We start from the raw sequence: 20,186 nt of genomic DNA on the forward strand, positions 1-20,186 counted from the left end.
TTTGAACACCGACGACGTTCGAACGACAAGACTGCAAAGACCTTTTGAGAAAATCACCTCGAGACCACATCTTCCCGATTTCCTTGATTCCATTTTATTGATATGAACTGAGCAACGTTGCACCTTATGACACGTTTAAAAAAAATCCTTTCGCCCTCCAATGCCTTGACGTCACGCCGACGTGACATCCCCCTGGCCAGTGCCCGGGCGACGGAGCGCGTTCCAAGCCGACGACGCGCGCGCCCTCTGTTGGTCAAACACCTGTTGTTTCTATGGAGACGGTAACATACGCACCCATGTCGCCAAGGCGCATTTGAGGTCGTCCATGCAGCAAGTTTGGGTCCGAATTGGTTGTGTGTAAAAAAAAAAAAAAATTGGGATTTTTTTGGGGGCTCACGCAGATGACGTCACTCAAGCGGCAGCGTTTGCAGCAGGCTGGCGTTAGCATGTCGGAGAGCCGCGTGGTTCCGAGCGGCAATGTTTACCAGCAGCTCTTTGGTGATCAGGTGCGTTGGGCCTATGCAAATGCTAATGCGAGCGCTGCATATCACGATGATGACGTCACTTACCCCAAATGCTAATGTCGCTCATTATCCATCGACATTCGAGAAAATTCAAAGAAAGCATTTGTTTGACAACGACCAAGATAGCCAAACACGTGATAATGCCATTTTCAAATGCATGCAAACGACTACTCGAACAAGGGCTAATCCCGCAAATGCTAATTGATGCTAACGTCAATTTTGTCGTTTAAAAAAGCTGAAGATAAAACACATTCAGGGCGAGTCTACTAATAGTCATAAGGTGTTTTTCTATTCATTATATAATATTGTTTGTGTTATTAAAAATAATAACCGAGTATTTGTAAAGGTGCTCGAGCAGCTGCTTATGTTACAATTGCTAACTCTAATGACGTGTGCTAATGTTGTTGGCGTCGACTTTGTGTGTTAAAAGTTGATGAAGATACACATGCTAAAGCTAATGCTAATGTTGCTTTGCTTCAAGGTTCGTCTGTCCAAAAGTTTGTTGGCCGCGCGCAAACACACGGCGACGACGCGTGTGCGTGCTGCCGACTGTGACACACCGTGCAGCGCTAAAAGCGGGTGCGTGCGGGCGCACACACACACACAACTGTACAGACAGGCAGAGACATGGCCGCCGACTTTGAGCAGGGAGCATCCCGGCGCCGAGGACAACGCCGGCCGAGAGGATGACGGTGAAGGCGACGCGGAGGCGGTGGTCAGGCTTCCCGACGCCGTGGGTGGGTATGACGACTTCGCCGTGATGCGCTGACGCCGACCAACGGGAAGCACTCTGTGTCCAGAGGCCCGGCACCAGTCGTGCGACATCCTGCAACGCGTCCACCAGAACAAGAAGATCCAGCACCAAGAAGCTGTGCGCCATGTGCACGCGCAACTCACACACCTGGCGCAGGTAACACGCGCACGCGGCCCTCGCGCGAGCACACAAGCAAGCACACACACACACACACACACACATATATATGCGTGCGCATGCAGTTGTGCGAGGAGCAAGTGAGGACCCACAGCGTGCAACTGAGGACCAAGCTGCAAAGGATCGATGCCTCTTTGCACAAGCTGGCGCAGGACATGACGCATGTGCAGCAACGCAGCCTGCAGGTACACGCCGCCGCCACCATTACACGTCAAATGTACATGGGTACCTTGCGTGTGCGCTCAGGAGGTGTTGTGCGTGTGGAGCTCGGTGGAGGCTCACATGAAGGAGAAAAAGTCCAGCGTGTTGACCTTTGAACTGCAAGTCAACCAGTGTGAGCGACTGCGAGTCAACAAGGTGACGATCTGGCTTGTGCTTCACGCCGCAGGGTGGACGCGGTCGCCGTGGTGACCGATGACGCTCTTCTCGCTTGTATGTAGATCAGACCGGTTCTGCGGAGGTACTGCCACCTGCTGGAGAAGATTAACTTCCTGCCTTGCACAAACACGCATATGCACATCCACAGCCAGGCCACGGTAAGCCGCTGAGCGACTTCTGAACCATGAATGTGAGGCCACTGCGTGCGTGTGTGCGTGCGTGCGTGTTTCAGATGCTGAATCAGTGCTTGCTGGCCAACCGGCGCAGCGCGGCACGCCTCCTGCTGCTGCTGCACGAGGAGGCCCTCCAGCAGGAGGCACTCTTGCGCTTGCAGTGGGAGGAGTCGGTCAGCCAGTGGAGGCGGAGTCAGGCCGGCCACATGCTCCAAGAGTTCAGGTGGGTGATCGCTCTGGCGTCGCGCCACGTCGACTTGCTCGCTCGGGTCAGGCGGCGCGCCCAAACTCAGTCGGACGGCGGCGGCAGGTTGTCGGTGGCAAGCGTGGACGTGTGGCGTCTGCTGTCGGAGCAGCTGACCTTCCGCGAAGCGGACCAGAACCTGCGGCGGTTGTCCCAGCGACGCTGCGACATCGTCACGGGCCTCGGGTAACGGTAGCCGCCCAAGGGCCTGGGGCCGGGCGCTCGGGTCTAATCGCGCACGTCTCTTCCAGCTCTCTGGCCCCGCCCTCCCTCTCGGCTGCGCTGGTCTCCGATTGGCTGGCGCAACTGACGGCGGTCAATCAACAGATTGGTAACGCCCCTCCCCGCCCGCACGCCTGCCTCCCCCTCCCTCCGTGCCCTCTCGAGCGTTGACGCGTGTGTCCGTCAGACACGTGTCACGCCGACTTCCTTCATCAGCTGCGTTGTCATTACGAGCTGATGTGGCAGGATCGCGTGTCCCAAGTCAAGCGTTGCCAGGTCAGCGGCTAAGCCGCCGCCGCGCTCCGACGAGCTGGCTTGACGCCTTTCTGCCTGCAGGAGGCACTGTCTGCGCTGGAGCTGCCGGAGGAGGAGGTGAGCGACGTGGTCAAGTCTCAACTCATCTCTCTGATCGGACAACACCAGAGACAAGACGAAACGCAGCTGGCCGCCATCGACGTCAGTGTTGGCCCGCCTGGAGCGGCCGCGCGTCCTTCTCTCGTCTGTGTCGTCTGCGTCACGCTTGCTCGGGCGCGTGTGCTGTGCGCAGACGTGTTCCGACAGCCTGTACCGCGCGTCGGCGCGTCTCAGCAGACGTGTCTTTGTGGTCATGAGGGCCCTGGCGTCGTTGTGGGAAAAGCACGGCAGCGTCCTGCGGGGGCGAGAGGAGGACGTCCAGCGGCGCTTGGACCAGCTGCGACTAACGCACGAGCGACACGTGCAGGTGAGTGAGCCGGTGCCCGGCGGCCGGCCAGACGCTAACGGCGAGCCTCGGCCGAAAAGAGGAAGAAGGTGTTCCTGGACGAGCTCCTGGCCGCGCTTCGTCAGGAGAGCAGCGAAGTGGCCTTGAAGTCGTCGCTGGAGCAAACCATCATCTACCTGCGTGACATCAGGAACAGGTTAGCCGGCGCCCAGGAACGCGGACGGCCCATCAAACAACGTTTGATGTGTGTTTGGACGCAGCTGCTGCGAGTGCGTGACGCACCAGTGCGCCGTGTTGGACCGCCTCCCCCGCACCGTCGCCGATGAGCTTCTGGAGTTCGGCCGACTCCTCGGCAACTTCTTCCGCCTGGAGAACTCCTTTGCTCCTGTGACTGCGCGCGCGCGCACACACGCCTCGAGCGCGTGGGTGCCCGATGGTGATGATGTCACTGCCCCCTGCAGAGTGCAGAAGACTTGAAGAAGCTGCCGCCAGTCAGTGACGTCATCGCCAGCGACACTCAAGGTCTGCTGGCGTGGATGACGATGATGTCATCAGGTTGTCTCGTGCGTTTGTCCACTTTGTCTTTTTGCGCACTTGTGTATTTGTAGAAGGTCGTCAAGAGGGCGGGACGAGAGAGGAGGAAGAGCCAATCGGCTGTCGGGATGACGCGGCACACGAGGAGCTTTCCGATTTGCAGGCCGAGGTCGCCTTGCCTCCCCTTGCGATCGATCGATCGATCGGCCGGCCGCAAAGAGGCTGGAATAACATTTTTGCACGTACTCGTCCAGGCTGAGTCGTCTCTACTGGAGCTGTACGACCTCAGCGGCAAGGTCACCTTCATGTCGTCTGGGGGCGTGTCCTACTCTGGCCCCGCCTTCAGATGCCCCGCCTCCGACCTGCCTGGCAACATGAGCAAGCAACAGGAAACGCACCTGAGCGTATTTCCTGTCGAGCTTCTCATGCACGCGCTCAACAGGTGTTAGCCTATAGCGTCGTCGGGCTTGACATCAGCCAGATCTGTGTGACCCGCGCGCGCGTGTGCAGGATGCGCATTTTGTTCCTGGATTACGTGGAGCGGCGTTTTCAGGACGTCCTGACGTCGGCTGTGGCCACGGTGACGGACAGGAAGGAGGCGGTGCGCGCCTACCACGACTTGCAAATGCAGCCGCTGGATCCGCTACACATCAAGGCGTGCATCTACATCCCGCGCATGGGTACGGCGCCTTCTGTCGGTGAAACTTTGTAAGTGCAGTTCCAGTCGGTTGACTCGCACGGCCAATGTAGCCGAGCTGCAGCTGCACAAGCAGCGTGTGGACGCTCACTGCCAGGAAGTGTCGGACGTGCTGGCCTCGTGCACGGCAGCCTTGCAGGAGCTGCGGACGGCCATCAACGAGAAGAACCGGAAGCTGACCGCCACGCTCGGCGAGATGGAGGACGGCGTCCTCAAAACGGACGGCAGCCAACGGTAAGCGGTGGGGAGGTCACTCCGGTTGGCTGTTTCCTCTGACTGTATGTGTGCGTGGCCCAGTCTGGAGGCCCTTAGCGCCACTCTGCAGGACCGTCTGGACGAGCACATCAAGCACACCCAGCGCTCGCACTCGTCCTTCCGGGCGGCGCTTCAGCTGCAGATGGACGAGCTCCGAAACCGGACGGCGCGCCTCCTCAAATCGTTCAGGTGCCCGCTTCCGCCTTTCCCGCCAGCCGCTGTGGCCACGTTACCTTTCTCGTAAACGTCGCGTATTTGATTTGCTCCACTCGGCATGCGTGCGGCGTAGGCTTTTCAGTGAAGGGGGTGACTACACGCGTCAGGAGGTGAAAACCTTCCAGCGGCGTCTGAAGGAGGAGAGCAAACGCATCAGTGTCACAGAGGAGAACGTCTACACGGACCTGCACAACCTGCAGACCAAGACCTTGCAGCAGGTGTGGTACACACACGCGCATGCACGCACGCACACGCACACACACGCACACACACAAACAAAAAAATGGTCGGGCTGACCCAAGATGGTGTTTGCGTTCAGGTGAAAGCGGCGTCCGGGCGTCTGGAGGAGAAGCTGTGCGTGCTGCAGGCCGAGGTCAAGTTCATCGAGTTGATCGAGAGGATCCTCAGCAGCACTCAAGTGGAGGTCAAAGCCGAGGTAGCTGCTTTTTCCGCCTCGGCCGACCTGCGCGAGGCTGGAGCTGAGCGTGTGTGTGCGCCCAGGCGGCCAGCAGCAACCAGCAGGAGGCGGTCATCGGCGCACGCCTGGAGCAACTCAGGAAAACCCTGGAAGAAGAGCAGGTCCCTTTGCCCCGGCCGGCTGGCAACGCCCGCCGTGCGCCGACAAATGCTCATTTTGTGTGTGACTGCCCGCGCGCGCAGGTGAGCGTGGAGCAGGTGTTTGCCTTGTTGTCGACCATCGGCGAGGACCTGAGGAGGCGGAGACAATACTTGAACGAGGAGAGCGCAGCTCCTCCCGCCGTGTCCAAATCCAGAAAGCAGGTGTGGTCGGCCCCGCCCCCGGCCTTGCTGCAGCCCTGCCGCTCGGGCGGGAACATCATGGAAGACCCCATAGTGGGCGTGGTCAAGTCACTCAACAGGTGCGTATGCAAGGAGGAGGCCCCGCCCCACCCCGCTCTGACCTTTTCCACATGTCCGCCAGGTTCTCTGAAGGTACTGACTCCGCCTCCTGCGCAATGGCACGTCGGCTGCCGTCTTGAAGATCTCCGGCCCGATGGATGTGGTCGGTCGCTGCTACGGCCGCGCGCCCACATCTCTGTGTTTGTTTGTGTGTTGGCTGGCGTGTAGGTCAAAGCCCCGCCCCGCGCCAGCAGTCATCGAGACGCAGCGAATCTGCCGGCGTCGCGAGGTTTGCGCGCCTTGTGTGCCCCAAGGCTGCGCCCGAGGCTGCGCCTGAGGCTTCGTTGACTGCATGTGCGTGCATGTGTTGTTAGGTCGTTCAGGACTGACAAAAGGCTCCAGATCTTTGGCACCAAGTCAGAAGCAGATCCCAATCCAGAGTGAGTCCACATTAGTCACGTCACACATGCGAGAGACGTCACCTAGGGCCTGGCTTCCTTTTCGTGTGTAGTTGTTACATCTCCATCGTGAACGCCATACTAAGGAGGACTCATCAGACCCTTCTGCTGGTTGCCAAGGTAACACACACGGTTGGGTGTTGCCACGCTGGCGCCACTCTGCGCGCATGCGGCTTCGGCATCACCCGACGGCATCGGCCTGCCTCCTCAGGACTTCTACCAGAGTCAACGCTGTGGCGGCTTCCATCGACTTCCTGCCGGGCTGGACCAGTGGGTGGAAAACACGCAGCAAAGGCTTCTGGGACATCACGAGCACTCCCGCTCGCTGCTCAGCGCCAGCAGGGAAGGTGCCGGCCGTCGCCGCTGCTGCCTCCTCTGACGACATCGTCCTTGACGCTGTGCGTGCATGCGTGTGTGTTCACGGGCAGCGCTGGAGCAGCAGCAGTGCGTGTTGGCCGACATGATGCATTTGCTGCCCGCCACCTTGATCCGTACGCACGAGAAACGGCTGGGGGCGGAGCTGAGGGAAGAGGCGGGGCGAGTCCGCCGCTCCTTTGAGGAAACCATGGCCGCCAGCGAGGAGGAGAAGGTAACGCTTTTGCCGCGACGACCCAGATGCCGTTGCCTGAGACGGCATCGTCGTGACGACCGCCTCTAGCGTTAGCGGCCCGACGTATTAAGCAGGGACGTGCGATCAAGGGAGGTCATCATGATGAGTAAAAAAAATATATTATTTGTCCACTGATCTTTATGTATGACTAATTTAGAACATTTTTTAAAAAACACTGACGGGGTGACGGACGTTAGCGCAATGTTATCGATGGGTCCCGCGCGGCCTTTCGTTAGCATCGGCACACTGTCAATTAACGAGCGCTTGCCCGCGTGTCATCAGATGGCAAGCGTGGCCGGTCTCCGCGTGTCGCTCTCCACCAATGAGATGGAAGCACTGAGGTGTGGCGAGGAGGCCCGACAACAGAGACTCCACGACGCTATCTTGGGCTCGCATCGGGAACTGCAGGTAGGTAGCGAGACGCCCCGTCCGTGCCGTCCGCGCGTGACCTCACCCGCTCTGCCCGCAGGAGTGCATGAGACGCAGAGCCGAGGAGTTTGTGACATCGCTGGCTTCTCTGACGGAGCACCTCCTCCATCAGATGGACCGACTTCCTCTACCAGGTCAGGTTTTGTGTACATCTGATCGGGTGTAATTAGCGGGTAGTCGGCGTCATGTGACCGTCGTGAATCCGTGCGCCTGATCTCGCTCGCAGAAGTGACCTCGCAGCAGATGTCGGAGGACAGAGATGTTGCCATGGAGACCACGCAGCAATCCTGCAGGTAGCCTCCCACGCGCCCGTTCCGTCTCGGCGGAGCTAAAGAGCCGCCGGTTGTGTGCGTGTCTCAGGATGTGGCCGGGCATTCCTCACATGTCGCTCCCCGCCAACGCCGCATCCGCCCTGAGCGCCGCAACCACCGTGGCCGTGGCCACCGCCAAGTGCACCCTGGGACATCTGGCCGTCATCCAGCACAGGGACGCAGCCGCCAAGGTACACGCACAAATTCGACACTCACACATTTGGCTAACAAACCTTTGTGTGTGTGTGTTAGCGTTTTCAGCAGGTGTTCTCGTCACAATTGTCGCATTCCGACGCAGACAAACGAAGACGACTTAACGAACTTCAAAGCTGGAAGACGCACTGGAGGCTACAGTTACACACGCTGACACACTGAACATGGACACACTACATACACACTGTTGGCTGGAATAAAGCACAAGATGGAGCCAAAAACGCAGAGAGCAGACTGCGAGTGGGCCACGCCCCCATGACATCATGAACATGCAGGTGGCGTGTTTGTTGCCGCGTGTGTAGTCTGTCCATTATTGACCGTGGATCCATGGCAGCGCGGCAGCCCGGACGCCGACATAAACGGGTACCCTCCTGATGGATGCGTGCGTGGCCGTCTTGTCCAGGTAGTCTGACGCCATGTTGGCGTTGTGCTTCATGGCTGCCATGACGGTGCACTCGACTTCAGCTTGAGCATGTGGCCTCCTGAACGAGACATTGCGTCAAAAATGACACGAAAAATAATTCAAATAGCTTCAGTGAAGATTAAGGTCTTCCCACGACGCCTGCGTGCAGACATGGTGACGTCACATCGAGCACCGCTGCTCGCTCGTCAGTCCTGCGCAAAGCCGGAAGTCAACAACGAGCGCCGGAATTCCGAACCAGCGAGGGCGGCAGCACGTGGCGTAGTGCCTAACGTCCCATTGGTCGGCTGGGTCTGTGACGCAAGAGGAAAACGAAGCCTGTCGCATTTCCCGCGAGGCTCTCGCTCAAACTCGCTTGGCGCGCACGTCGGGCGCGTGGTGAAACGGAAAACGTGGACGACGCCTGCAAGCGCGCAAAGCAAGGTAAGAAGAAACGCGCTTGGTCCTCGCACTCCTTGCCTGCACGCGCTTGGTCCTCGCTCGTGAGAGATTTGGAGCCGCTCTGCATTGCCGTCGACTTGCCCCCCCCCCCCAACTCTCTCCCAACTCCCTCCCTCCAGGCTTAGTGGGCGGAGTCAGGGGCGAGCTGCTCTCAGGTCATGTAGGTACCGCACCCCACCAGTTTAATACGCGCATTCATCGAACCCCTTTTTAGCAGAAAAAAAAAATCAAATTCAAAACATGTTTTTTTACTGGCGCACAAGATGAGCCGTGCATGATCATCACTTTGTTCAACGGACAAAACCTACACAGTACATGAATTCAACATATACATACCTGCAAAATCAGTGTGCCTCTGCAAGACCAGTTCAGATATGCGTTATCACGAATTTCAGAAATCAGAAATCAGAAAACCTTTATTGTCATTCTACATAGTACAATGAAATTGGAGACCTCCATCCAGTGCATGAGGTAGACACAAGTAACATAGTCAAGTAATCGACTAGTAGATTTACACGATAAATCAGGTGTGTTCGGACCTCCCAGTTCGATCGAACCCAGGTTAAGAACCACTGACAGAATATGTGACACCGTGTCGAGTGTAATAATTCGACATACGACGATCCAATCGTGTCGGCGCCAAATGCACAACCCTGAAAACTCGCTCATCGATGTCATTTTGCCGCCTTTGCACGTCCCGTTCGTAGGCTCCGATGTCCCGAGAAACCCCACAAGAGGGGGACGGGGCCCAGTGCTCGTCGCAGGCCCCGTCCACCCTGTCCCCCTCACAGGCCCAGTCCAAGTCCCAGGGCAGCTCCAGTTCTTCCAGTGGCCCGGCATCAGGCAGCCAGTCGTCCAGCGGCTCGGGGACGCTGAGCAGCGCCGACACGCTTCCCGTCACCTTGCCGTCTGTCCCAGAGGAACCCGAAAGTCAACCTTGGGGACGTCTGCTGCCCATGCAGCCGGGCTTTGGCTCTCACGGCAAGTCAGCCTCTTTGGTCTTGGTCCCGGGCCTGGTCAGGCCACTGGCAGTTGTGCCACTTCTCCTAGCACAGTTGAAGGCACGCGGGTTCCTCCTGCTGGTTCCCAAAAGTAGCAACGCACACTGAGCACATTTCAAACACGGAATGCGATTGTGCGTGCGTGCGTGCGTGCGCGCTCTTTTTTCAGATTGCGTAGAGGACGAGTATTTGTTTGGCCGAGACTCCAAATGTCATTATGTCCTGGACGATCCCGACCACAGAGGATCCTTGCGGTTCAGAATTTACAGCAAGCGACACTTCAGGATCTACAGGGTAGCTGAGCCTCCTCCTCTTCCTCTTCAACCTCCTCAACACACACACACTTGCCTGAGCTTTGCTTCTTTGCTTTCCTTTCGCGACCCAATCCCAGGAGGGCACCGAGGTGTTTGTTCAGGACCTGAGCAACAACGGGACCTTTGTCGACGGGAACAAAATCGGAAGCAACAAGATACTTCCTCTGGTCAACAACGCAGTGCTGGCGCTGTCGGAGCAGCGCAACAAAGGTGAAGACCGGAAGTGCCGCGGCGACCGGCCGGAGGAGGCGGCCCTGATGCGGCCGCCAGCGTAACGTCGCTGTCTTTGCTCAGTGTTTGTCTTCATCGACCTGATGTCTGGCCAAGAGTCCTCGTTGCCCAAGGAGCTCCGCGACAAGTATCTGCTGACCCGTCGCATCGGGACGTGAGTGCGCCCGGCACGCCCCGCCCGGCCCAGCACGGCCGGGCTCCTCGCCGCACGCTCCTGAGAGTTTACGATCAGGGGATGTTTGAGAATAATTTTCAATTTTTGGTACATGTGAAGCCTTTTGAGACTTGCTTGTGATTTAGGGCCGTATAAATAAACTTGACGTCACTTGGCTGTCTTTCAGAGGCGTGTGCGGCGAGGTGAAGCTGGCGTTCCAACGCTCCACCTGTAAAAAGTTTGCCGTCAAAGTCATCAACAAGAACAACTTCAAGTCCGAAGGAGCGAGTATCTGTCCTCTCATCGGCCGGCCGGTGCCCGGTCGACCCCGCGGCTGACCTTTGCGCCGCCGCTCCGTTTGCAGACGGCGGCCAGAAACGCTCAAACGGAGATCGAAATCCTGCAGCGCATCGATCACGTGAGCTCGTCGAGCGCTCCCGCCTCGCCCCGTGGAGGGAGGGAGGCAGGAAGGAAGGCCTCCCCGCCCACTGCGCCGCTGTGCTTTGATTTCAGCCGTGCCTCATCAGGACCGAGGACTTCTACCAGACGGACGACACCTTCTTCATCGTGTTGGAGCTGTGAGTGCATGCGCGTGCGGTGCGCATTTGCTAACGTGCTAACGGCCTCGCCCGACAGGATGGAGGGCGGCGAGCTCTTTGGTCGACTCAAATCTCAGCAGCGACTTAGCGAGGCCACAGCCAAGCTTTACTTCTACCAAATGTTGAAAGCCGTGCAGGTGAGGCGCCGCTCGAAACCTCGGCCGGATGTCGAGCGCGATCGCTGAATGCGGCCCGATGCGTGCACGCAGTACCTGCACAGCCGGGGTATCATCCACCGGGACCTGAAACCGGAGAACATCCTCCTGTCGTCGCAGGAAGACGACTGCCTCGTCAAGGTTAGCCCGCCCCCGGCGCAACTTTTTCTGCAAAGCGGCGTGACCCCGTGCGTGCGTGCGTGCGTGTGCGTCCGCACATCAGGTGACGGACTTCAACCAGTCACGCATCCTGGAGGAGGCGGCCCTGATGCGGACGCTGTGCGGGACGCCGTCCTACCTGGCGCCCGAGGTGCTGACGCACGCCGCCACCGGCGGATACGGCCTGCCCGTTGACGCCTGGAGCCTTGGCGTCCTCCTGTTTGTCTGGTAATTGAGCGTCTCGTATAGACGTCGGTTCAAGAGCCACATTCTACTGGCGTCGTTCTGCGTGCGCAGCCTGTGCGGGTACCCGCCGTTCCACGAGAGCTTCTCGGACCTGTCGGTGAGCGAGCAGATCGTGCAAGGCCGCTTCACCATGGTGCCGTCCAAGTGGCGCCACGTGTCCGACCAGGGTGAGATCGTCGTCTTCATTGTTGTCACCTTCACCGCGGTGGTCTCATGCGTGTGTTTGTGTGTGTGTGTGCGTGTGCGCGTATGCGTGTGTGTGCGGGCGTGACAGCCAAGGACATGGTTAGGAAGCTTCTGGTGGTGGCGCCCGCCGACAGGATGACCATCGACGAGGCGCTACGGCACGCCTGGCTGCAGGTGCTCTTTGTCGCTCGTCATCAACGGAAGCGGCAGCAGCGTGATGGAGATTCAAACAGGATTGTGTGCGTGTGTGTGTATTCGTAGGACCCCGTGATGTTGGAGAAAGCCCACCGGCTGATGTATCCAGCTGCCATGGTACCCCCAACACATACATACACAGACACGCACGCACGCACACATATACGTACACGCTTAACAGCAGCAAGGAGCGACTCTGATTGAGATGCAAACCCGCCAAATTGGAATTTTTCCGATTGGAATCGGAAGACTGACCAATGTCCATTGTTTGTGATGGCAGGAGGCGGGGCCGGCGAGGAAACGACAGCGAGAGGACCAGGATGAGGATGAGGAGCGTTCTGCCAAACAAGCCCCGCTGACAAATGTTTTGCAATAAAGTCTTTGCTCTTGTCCGCTCACTGCTTTGCGTTATCGCTTCCCGTTGTCGTCACGGCATCGAGAAGAGTGGAGAAGAGTGCAGACAGCCGTCCGCCTATCTCAATTGGCCCCCCGGTGGCCGCCATCTTGCGTTGCCACTGTTGATGACAGACGCTTCCGTCGGATGATTCTTGCTGAAAACAGCGTCTGTTAAGAATTCTTCGTTGTTATTCAGCACTGCTTTTATTTTGAAGGCTGTTTTCACGCGAAACCTTTTCCTGTGTTTCACGTTCGAGTATTGGTTACAGTGGTGAAGCAGTCATTGACGACGTAAGTTTGGGCTCCTAACAAGAGGAAAAAAACCTTTAGGACAATCTACTGTTACTCCAAATGTTTGTTTTCATTCTTTTAGAGGTCCGTTTCGTGAATTAGCATCTTTCCGCTAGCTCGTTAGCCTGTACTGTTAACGTGTGTGTTATTCACTTACAGTTTAACACAGCATTTGTGAATATAACGTCATTTGCGGTCAGTAGAGGCAATTTATTACTGAGAAGTGTTTATTTACAGAGTCTGATTTATATTTACATGGTTTTATTTCAGAAACTGCTTATGCTTGTTGAACTGCTGTGCCAACGCGCAGCCTCCAGGCGATGCTGATTGAAAAGCTTCTGTCGCTCCCTAGTGGACATCACGTGCCATGACCTATGTGCGTGCAGTAAGTGGTCGCTCACTGGATCTCAGAGCGCCGACTCCTGATTGAGCAAAAGTGCCTCCTCACACTCTGTGCCGCACATGCGCTCGACATCCTCGGCAGCCGTGCCGCGCGCAAGCAGGTGAAACAAAAGCCACTATTCGAGATTCATTTCCCGTTTTTACGTAATTGTGCACTTTTTGTGGAATTTTTGCACACCCTCCCCATTTCGCCATTCAATTCCTTTCATTTGTGCAGATTGCGCTGATCAAAGTGGTAGCGGGCAGAATGGCGTGCAAAGTAGTGGACTGTGCCATCCAAGTGTTTGGGGGGGGTGCCGGTGTCTGGCGCAGATGTGAACATGTACTTTGATTGAGCAGTCAAAGTTTATTTGTATAATGACCCCCCCCCCCCCCCTCCTCCCGCCTCCTTTTCCAGGTATTCCTACGCAAGAACTGTGCGTGTTGCTGACGGACCGGATGAGGTGCACTTGTCCACCATCGCCCGTCTGGAGCTGAGGGATCAATTGGCCAAAGCCAAGCTGTGACGTCTTCATAACGTGACTTACAACCACAAGCAAGAGGTCTCTCACATTTGGATTCCATTCCGCTCCGGTGACGTAAGACTGTAAAGAAAGGAGATAGACCATAGGGTGCATTTATGAAATAATAATACATGGCTTTCATAATTCCAGCGATACACACAAAATGCGGCCTGCAAAAATGTGCAGCATATTTCCTGTGACCTCTCAAGATAAACCATGACCCGTGCGTATGTTTAGGAGACAAGGGAATTTAGCTACGCAGTTGCTTAATGACTATGGTGCCAAGTGGCAAACCAATCATCCTGATTTATTGGTACAATATGACATGTCGTGTCTTATGATTCATAATTTATTTTTTTCTGTTTGCCAAGTGTCATGACTGCCTCACGAGTGGGACAAGAAAATGGCCTCGATAAATACAGACATGTCATGTTTTACATACATTTTGATCCATCCACTTTGGCATCCTTGAGTCGTTTGGACTGCAAAAGTCTCTCCGAGTAATAAACATAGCGGATTTGCGAAACCCATTACGTAGTTTGGTTTGTCCGCCCCAACGGATGTGATGTAAATGATACGTAATACAAAATGGAGAAATCTGAACGGAGTAAAAAATAGCTCCCCAAACAGATAATAAAAGTATCTCTGCATATATCATATATCTATAGATCTATATATATATGACACTTTTTTACACTGCTGAAGACTTAAAATACACAAGAAAATTATTTTAAAAGCAAAAAGTCAATTTTCCATGAGCTGTCTCTTTATTTAGGTTGAGTCAAAGAGGTATGTGAATATTTGGTTGGGTGTGGCGGTGCAGTGCAGATGAGTGTCTTGCATTCAGCAATGGGATGGCTCAAATCCCAGTTTACATACAGTTATACATACAAAGGAAAAAACAAATTTTTGAGACTTGAGTCGAACCCGCTACATAATGCAAGTGATATAATATTCTAATATTTTGAGTTAGGATTTTTGAGTTTTCTGAAGCTGTATGCCATAATCAGCAATATTAAAATAATCAAAGGCTTGCAATATTTCAGTTGATTTTTAATGAATCCAGAATGTATGACATTTTTGTTTTTTTTAATTGCATTACAGAAAATAAAGAAATTTATCACAATATTCTAATTTTGTGAGACAGCCCTGTACATACAGACAAGGGACGAAAGAAAGAGTGCTGAGACGAGCGTCGAACCCGCAACATCATGCTTAAGAGGTGGACATGCTAACCAGTGCACCATTAAGTCAACGTATAACAATTGTAAGTCTACTAAACAAAACAGCGGTTGCTAAATGACGTCTGCTCCGTCGCAGTCACGTGACGCGGACGTGACGTCAATGGGCGAAACTTCCGCCGAAATTCAAATCCATGGGCGCGGCTTTCAACAATGGCAGCGAACGAGACACAGCGGATAGTAACACGACGACTAACAAGAGAAATATTTCTATTTTCTGCTTGCAACTCGACCGTCTAGAGCGTACACGGTAAATACAACTCATTGTTTTTAAAAAGAAGTACTTTTGTAGCCCTGAAAAGCGAGTGAGTGTGGCGGGGGGGGGGGGGGGGGTTAGGGTCCTCGAACTCGGCGTCTGCTGCCAGCCACAAACGCCGAATTTCGACGATTCTTCCTGGTCAACGGTTATAAATGATTGTGTTGATTTAAAAAGAAAAACTATATTTCTCTACTTTTAACTTTGCCGTTTTAGATAAGCGGGTATTACGTCGCAGTCACGTGCCGCGGAAATGACGTCAATAGGCGGGAAATTCAAATCTGTGGGCGGGGCTTTCTACAATGGTAGCGAACGAGACACAGTGGATAGTAACACGACGACTAACAAGAGAAATATTTTTATTTTCTGCTTGCAACTGGACCGTCTAGAGCGTACACGGTAAATACAACTCATTGTGTTTAAAAAGACTTACTTTTGTGTAGTTTGACTAAAGTTGTCGATGTAGCTAGCGTTCACTGTGCATAGCTAAACCTAGCTGAAACGGTCGCGAGCGAGACAGCGGATACAAGCACGACGATTAACAACAGAAATATCTTTATTTTCTGCTTGCAACTGGACCATCTAGAGCGTACAGGGTAAATACAACTAATTGTTTTTAAAAAGAAGTACTTTTGTAGCCCCGTAAAGCAAGTGAGTGTGCCGGGTTATTTTGTAAATTATTGCGTTGGTTAAAAAATAAAACTTTATTTAACTCTACTTTTAACTTTGCCGTTTTAGATAAGCGGGTATTACGTCGCAGTAATGTGCCGTCGAAATTACGTCAAAAGGGGAAACTCCCGCCAAGATTCAAATCGTGGGCGCGAAATGGCCGTAAGCGCGACAGCAGATTCAAACACGACGAATATCAACAGAAATATCTTTATTTTCTGCTTGAAACTGGGCCGTCTAGAGCGTACACGGTAAATACAACTCATTGTGGTTAAAGAGATTTACTTTAGTGTAGTTTGACTAAAGTTGTCGATGTAGCTAGCGTTCACTGTGTAATAGCTATGTGTAACTAACCCTAGCTGAAACGTAGTCGCGTTGCCTTGTATCTTTGAATGTCTTGAGGGTAAATGTTAATGTTTAATTTCATTCTTTTAGGTTACATGGTGTTTGTTGGCTGTATGTTTTCCACTGTAAGAAGAATGAATATACACATCAGTTGGAGGCTCGCATCATTGACCAGGCGCTACAATGGTGAGTAGCCCTTTCTTCCTCCATTTATGTTAAACACCTCCTATTTTATGTCTAACAGTAATTGATTTAACACATCACCATAAGTAAATTGTGTGTGGGCACTCTCAATTTAACATGTGTGATTATACTGCCTAATCTGTCACTGAGTATATTGTTGCAAAGTAATATAAGAAATGATCCAAAGTTGTAATTCAGAATAGTTTTCAAAAGACGACCATTAGAATTATATACAAATCTGATTACCCTGAACATAACAAGTAATTTCTTAAATCACAAATTCTATTCAAAGATTTGGTCAGACTGCTCAAATGATGCCTAACAGTATTTCATGTAACACATAACCATAAGTAAATTGAGTGTGGGCACTCTCTAGTTAACATATGTGATTATACTGCCTAATCTCTTACCGAGTATGTTGTTGCAAAGTAATATAAGAAAAGATCCAAAGTAGTAATCCAGTGTTTAATATGTTCTATCAGGGCTGAAGTCAAAATTTGGCACCATCATGTGGTGAAATTTGGAGTTGCATCACGTCCAATTTTGCCTGGGAACAAACAGATTAAATAAATCTTAGTCTTAAATAAGCCACTCCTTCTCAAACAAGTAAACTCTGCCCATTTTGCGCAGTAGATGTTCTGTTAATACCTAGTATTTAAACAAAGTCATAATTTAAATTACTTTCAACATTCACTCATCCATTAAACCACCGTTATTCCACTCGCTCTTATTACCAACTCCTATCAATGTAACTAAGCGTTTAATACGTCCTATCAGGTCTCAAGTCAAGATTTGGCACCGTACTTTTTTGAAATTTGCAATTGCAGCAAATCCAATTTTGCCAGGGAAGAAAAATAGTCTTACATGTTCCCATTAAATAAATGAAATAAGTCTTGCTTGTTTCCACTCCTTTTGAAAAAAGTAGTTTAAAACGAGGGCCCTTCCCTCAACCTTTAACCCTAACGAGCCCTAACCCCGCACGTCACATTGTGTTGTATCTGCGAATGTTGCTTGAGGCCAAATGTTAAAGTTTTCTTTCATTCCTTTAGGTTCCTCGGTGTTGGTCGGCTGTACGTTTTCCACCGTCAGAAGAATGAATATACAAATCAGTTGGAGGCTCGCATCATTGACCAGTCGCCACAATGGTGAGTACCCATTTCTTCCTCCATTTATGTTAAACACCTCCTATTTCATGTTTAACAGTAGTTGATTTAACACATAACCATAAGTAAATTGAGTGTGGGCACTCTCAAGTTAACATATGCGATTATACTGCCTAATCTGTCACCGTGTATATTGTTGCAAAGTAATATGAGAAAAGATCCAAAGTTGTAATTCAGAATAGTTTTCAAAAGACGGCCATTACAATTATATACAAATCTGATTACCCTGAACATAATAAGCTATTTGTTAAATCACAAATTCTTCAATTCAAATATTTGGTACATTATCAGACTGCTCAAATGATGCCTAACAGTAATTAATGTTACACATAACCATAAGTAAATTGAGTGTGGGCACTCTTAAGTTAACATATGTGATTATACTGCCTAATCTCTTACCGAGTATGTTGTTGCAAAGTAATATAAGAAAAGATCCAAAGTAGTAATCCAGTGTTTAATATATGTCCTATCAGGGCTCAAGTCAAAATTTGGCACCATCATGTGGTGAATTTTGGAATTGCATCACATCCAGTTTTGCCTGGGAACAAACAGATTAAATAAGTCGTAGTCTTAAATAAGCCACCCCTTCTCAAACAACTAAACTCTGCCCATTTTGCGCAGTAGATGTTCTGTTAATACCTAGTATTTAAACAAAGTCATAATTTAAATTACTTTCAACATTCATTCATCCATTCAACCACGGCTAGTCCACTCGCTCTTATTACCAACTCCTATCAATGTAACTAAGCGTTTAATACGTCCTATCAGATCTCAAGTCAAGATTTGGCACCGTACTTTTTTGAAATTTGCAATAGCAGCAAATCCAATTTTGCCAGGGAAGAAAAATAGTCTTACATGTTCCCATTAAATAAATTAACTAAGTCTTGCTTGTTCCCACTCCTTTTGAAAAAAGTAGTTTAAAACGAGGGCCCCTCCCTCAACCTTTAACCCGAACGAGCCCCAAGCCCGCACGTCACATTGTGTTGTATCTGCGAATGTTGCTTGAGGCCAAATGTTAAAGTTTTCTTTCATTCCTTTAGGTTCTATGGTGTTGGTCGGCTGTACGTTTTCCACTGTAAGAAGGATGAAAGTCCAACGGTTGGATGTTGGCGAAGACGTCTCCGGTGAGTCCTTCCTTCCTTTTTATTCATTGGAAGTCACAGACAACAATAGATAAAGTAACACAATGTTAGAGGTAACTACATTTGTCTTAAATTGGATAGATTACTTCTTCCCACACCATTTCAAACAAGTAAACTGGCCATTTTGTGTGTTTATACCTAGTACTTATACAGTCATAATTTAAATGAACAAATAAGATTCATTCACTCACCCACTCACTCATTCATTCAGAAGATCCAAAGTTGTGTGTGCTGTGTAATTGAGAATAGATCTCATGTTACTCCACTTGCTCATATGACCAACTTCTATCAAATTAGCTATTAATACGTCCCATCAGGTCTCAAGTCAATATTTGGAACCGTAATTTGTCGAAATTTGCAATTGCAGCAAATCCAATTTTGCCTGGGAACAAAAATATATTAAACTAAATAATTCTTCTTCCCATTTAAATAAATGAAATAAGTATTTTATTCCTAGTCCTTTTTAAACAAGTAAACTGGCCATTTTTTGCAGTCGTGTTTATGTTCATACTTAATATTTATCCAAAATCATAATTGAAATGACTTCATTCATTTTTGAAATTTGGAATTCCACCATATCCATTTTTCCCATTAAATAAATAAGTTTTACTTTTTCCGTTTAAATAAATGAAATAAGTCTTACTTCCCACTCTTTTTCAAACAAGTAAACTGCCCATTTTGTGTAGTATATTTTCTGTTTATACCTGGTATTTATACAAAATCATAATTAAAATGATTTAACTAACAATTAAGTTAATGAACTTATTCAAAAGAGTCTTTAATATGTCCTATTAAGTATAATATTAAGATTTGTCACCATCCTTAGGTATAATTTGGATTTGCAGCAAATCAAATAGACAAACGCATTGGCCAAGTTATTTTAAAAGAGCATGTGGGGTGATGTGATGTCTTTTTTGGGATGATGTTTTGCATTTGTGATGTCATACTCTGTTTTTTGTGATGTCATATTTTTGGTTCGTTAGGCTAGGTGCTAGAGGCTAGGTGCTAGAGGCTAGGTGCTAGAGGCTAGGTGCTAGAGGCTAGGTGCTAGAGGCTAAGGTCTAGGTGCTAAGGTCTAGGTGCTAAGGTCTAGGTGCTAAGGTCTAGGTGCTAAGGTCTAGGTGCTAAGGTCTAGGTGCTAGAGGCTAGAGGTTAGGTGCTAGAAGCTAGGTGCTAGAGGCTAGAGGTTAGGTGCTAGAAGCTAGGTGCTAGTGGCTAATGTGGTTAGGTGCTAAGGTCTAATGTGGTTTGGTGCTAAGGTCTAATGTGGTTTGGTGCTAAGGTCTAATGTGGTTTGGTGCTAAGGTTTAATGTGGTATGGTGCTAAGGTCTAATGTGGTTTGGTGCTAAGGTCTAATGTGGTTTGGTGCTAAGGTCTAACGTGGTTTGGTGCTAAGGTCTAACATGGTTTGGTGCTAAGGTCTAATGTGGTTTGGTGCTAAGGTCTAATGTGGTTTGGTGCTAAGGTCTAATGTGGTTAGGTGCTAAGGTCTAATGTGGTTAGGTGCTAAGGTCTAATGTGGTTTGGTGCTAAGGTCTAATGTGGTTTGGTGCTAAGGTCTAATGTGGTTAGGTGCTAAGGTCTAATGTGGTTAGGTGCTAAGGTCTAATGTGGTTTGGTGCTAAGGTCTAATTGTGCTAGGTGCTCATGGTCTAATGGGCTAGGTGCTCATGGTCTAATGTGCTATGTGCTCATGGCCTAATGTGCTATGTGCTCATGGCCTAATGTGCTATGTGCTC

The 20,186-nt window shown here is 51.0% G+C and overlaps 2 protein-coding genes across 4 annotated transcripts; both read left to right on the forward strand.

Moving 5' to 3' along the window:
* The first annotated feature begins 364 nt into the window (after nt 1-364).
* ccdc180 (coiled-coil domain containing 180) lies at nt 365-7,974 on the forward strand. Its single transcript, XM_049762663.1, has 36 exons — nt 365-506; nt 1,006-1,103; nt 1,173-1,261; nt 1,325-1,434; nt 1,521-1,640; nt 1,702-1,812; nt 1,896-1,991; nt 2,066-2,229; nt 2,317-2,436; nt 2,502-2,581; nt 2,660-2,748; nt 2,809-2,928; nt 3,020-3,193; nt 3,253-3,368; nt 3,433-3,559; nt 3,634-3,694; nt 3,781-3,875; nt 3,961-4,148; nt 4,217-4,386; nt 4,457-4,637; nt 4,701-4,847; nt 4,948-5,092; nt 5,194-5,310; nt 5,376-5,453; nt 5,535-5,752; nt 5,815-5,825; nt 5,961-6,021; nt 6,107-6,172; nt 6,244-6,310; nt 6,402-6,537; nt 6,619-6,779; nt 7,083-7,208; nt 7,270-7,363; nt 7,456-7,522; nt 7,590-7,731; nt 7,793-7,974. The coding sequence occupies exons 1-36, from the start codon at nt 402-404 to the stop codon at nt 7,913-7,915; spliced, it is 4,173 nt and encodes a 1,390-aa protein (XP_049618620.1). The 5' UTR covers nt 365-401; the 3' UTR covers nt 7,916-7,974.
* Nucleotides 7,975-8,225: 251 nt separating this feature from the next.
* On the forward strand, nt 8,226-12,253 carry chek2 (checkpoint kinase 2). 3 transcript variants are annotated; one of them, XM_049762691.2, is made up of 16 exons: nt 8,461-8,597; nt 8,735-8,775; nt 9,323-9,596; nt 9,786-9,910; nt 10,008-10,140; nt 10,225-10,315; nt 10,503-10,599; nt 10,680-10,733; nt 10,829-10,893; nt 10,952-11,051; nt 11,124-11,210; nt 11,293-11,456; nt 11,526-11,641; nt 11,749-11,834; nt 11,922-11,972; nt 12,136-12,253. In XM_049762691.2, exons 3-16 carry the CDS (start codon nt 9,329-9,331, stop codon nt 12,229-12,231), a joined length of 1,533 nt encoding a protein of 510 aa, XP_049618648.1. In that variant the 5' UTR covers nt 8,461-8,597; nt 8,735-8,775; nt 9,323-9,328; the 3' UTR covers nt 12,232-12,253. The 3 variants fall into 3 exon arrangements, 2 of the variants coding, with proteins under 2 accessions (XP_049618646.1, XP_049618648.1); XR_007490401.1 differs by lacking the exon at nt 8,735-8,775 and having other exon boundaries at nt 8,226-8,597; nt 11,293-11,379; nt 11,478-11,641; XM_049762689.1 differs by lacking the exon at nt 8,735-8,775 and having other exon boundaries at nt 8,226-8,597.
* Nucleotides 12,254-20,186: the final 7,933 nt, after the last annotated feature.

The sequence above is a fragment of the Syngnathus scovelli genome, chromosome 3 (genome assembly GCF_024217435.2).
Source record: "Syngnathus scovelli strain Florida chromosome 3, RoL_Ssco_1.2, whole genome shotgun sequence".
NCBI classification, from domain to species: domain Eukaryota; kingdom Metazoa; phylum Chordata; class Actinopteri; order Syngnathiformes; family Syngnathidae; genus Syngnathus; species Syngnathus scovelli.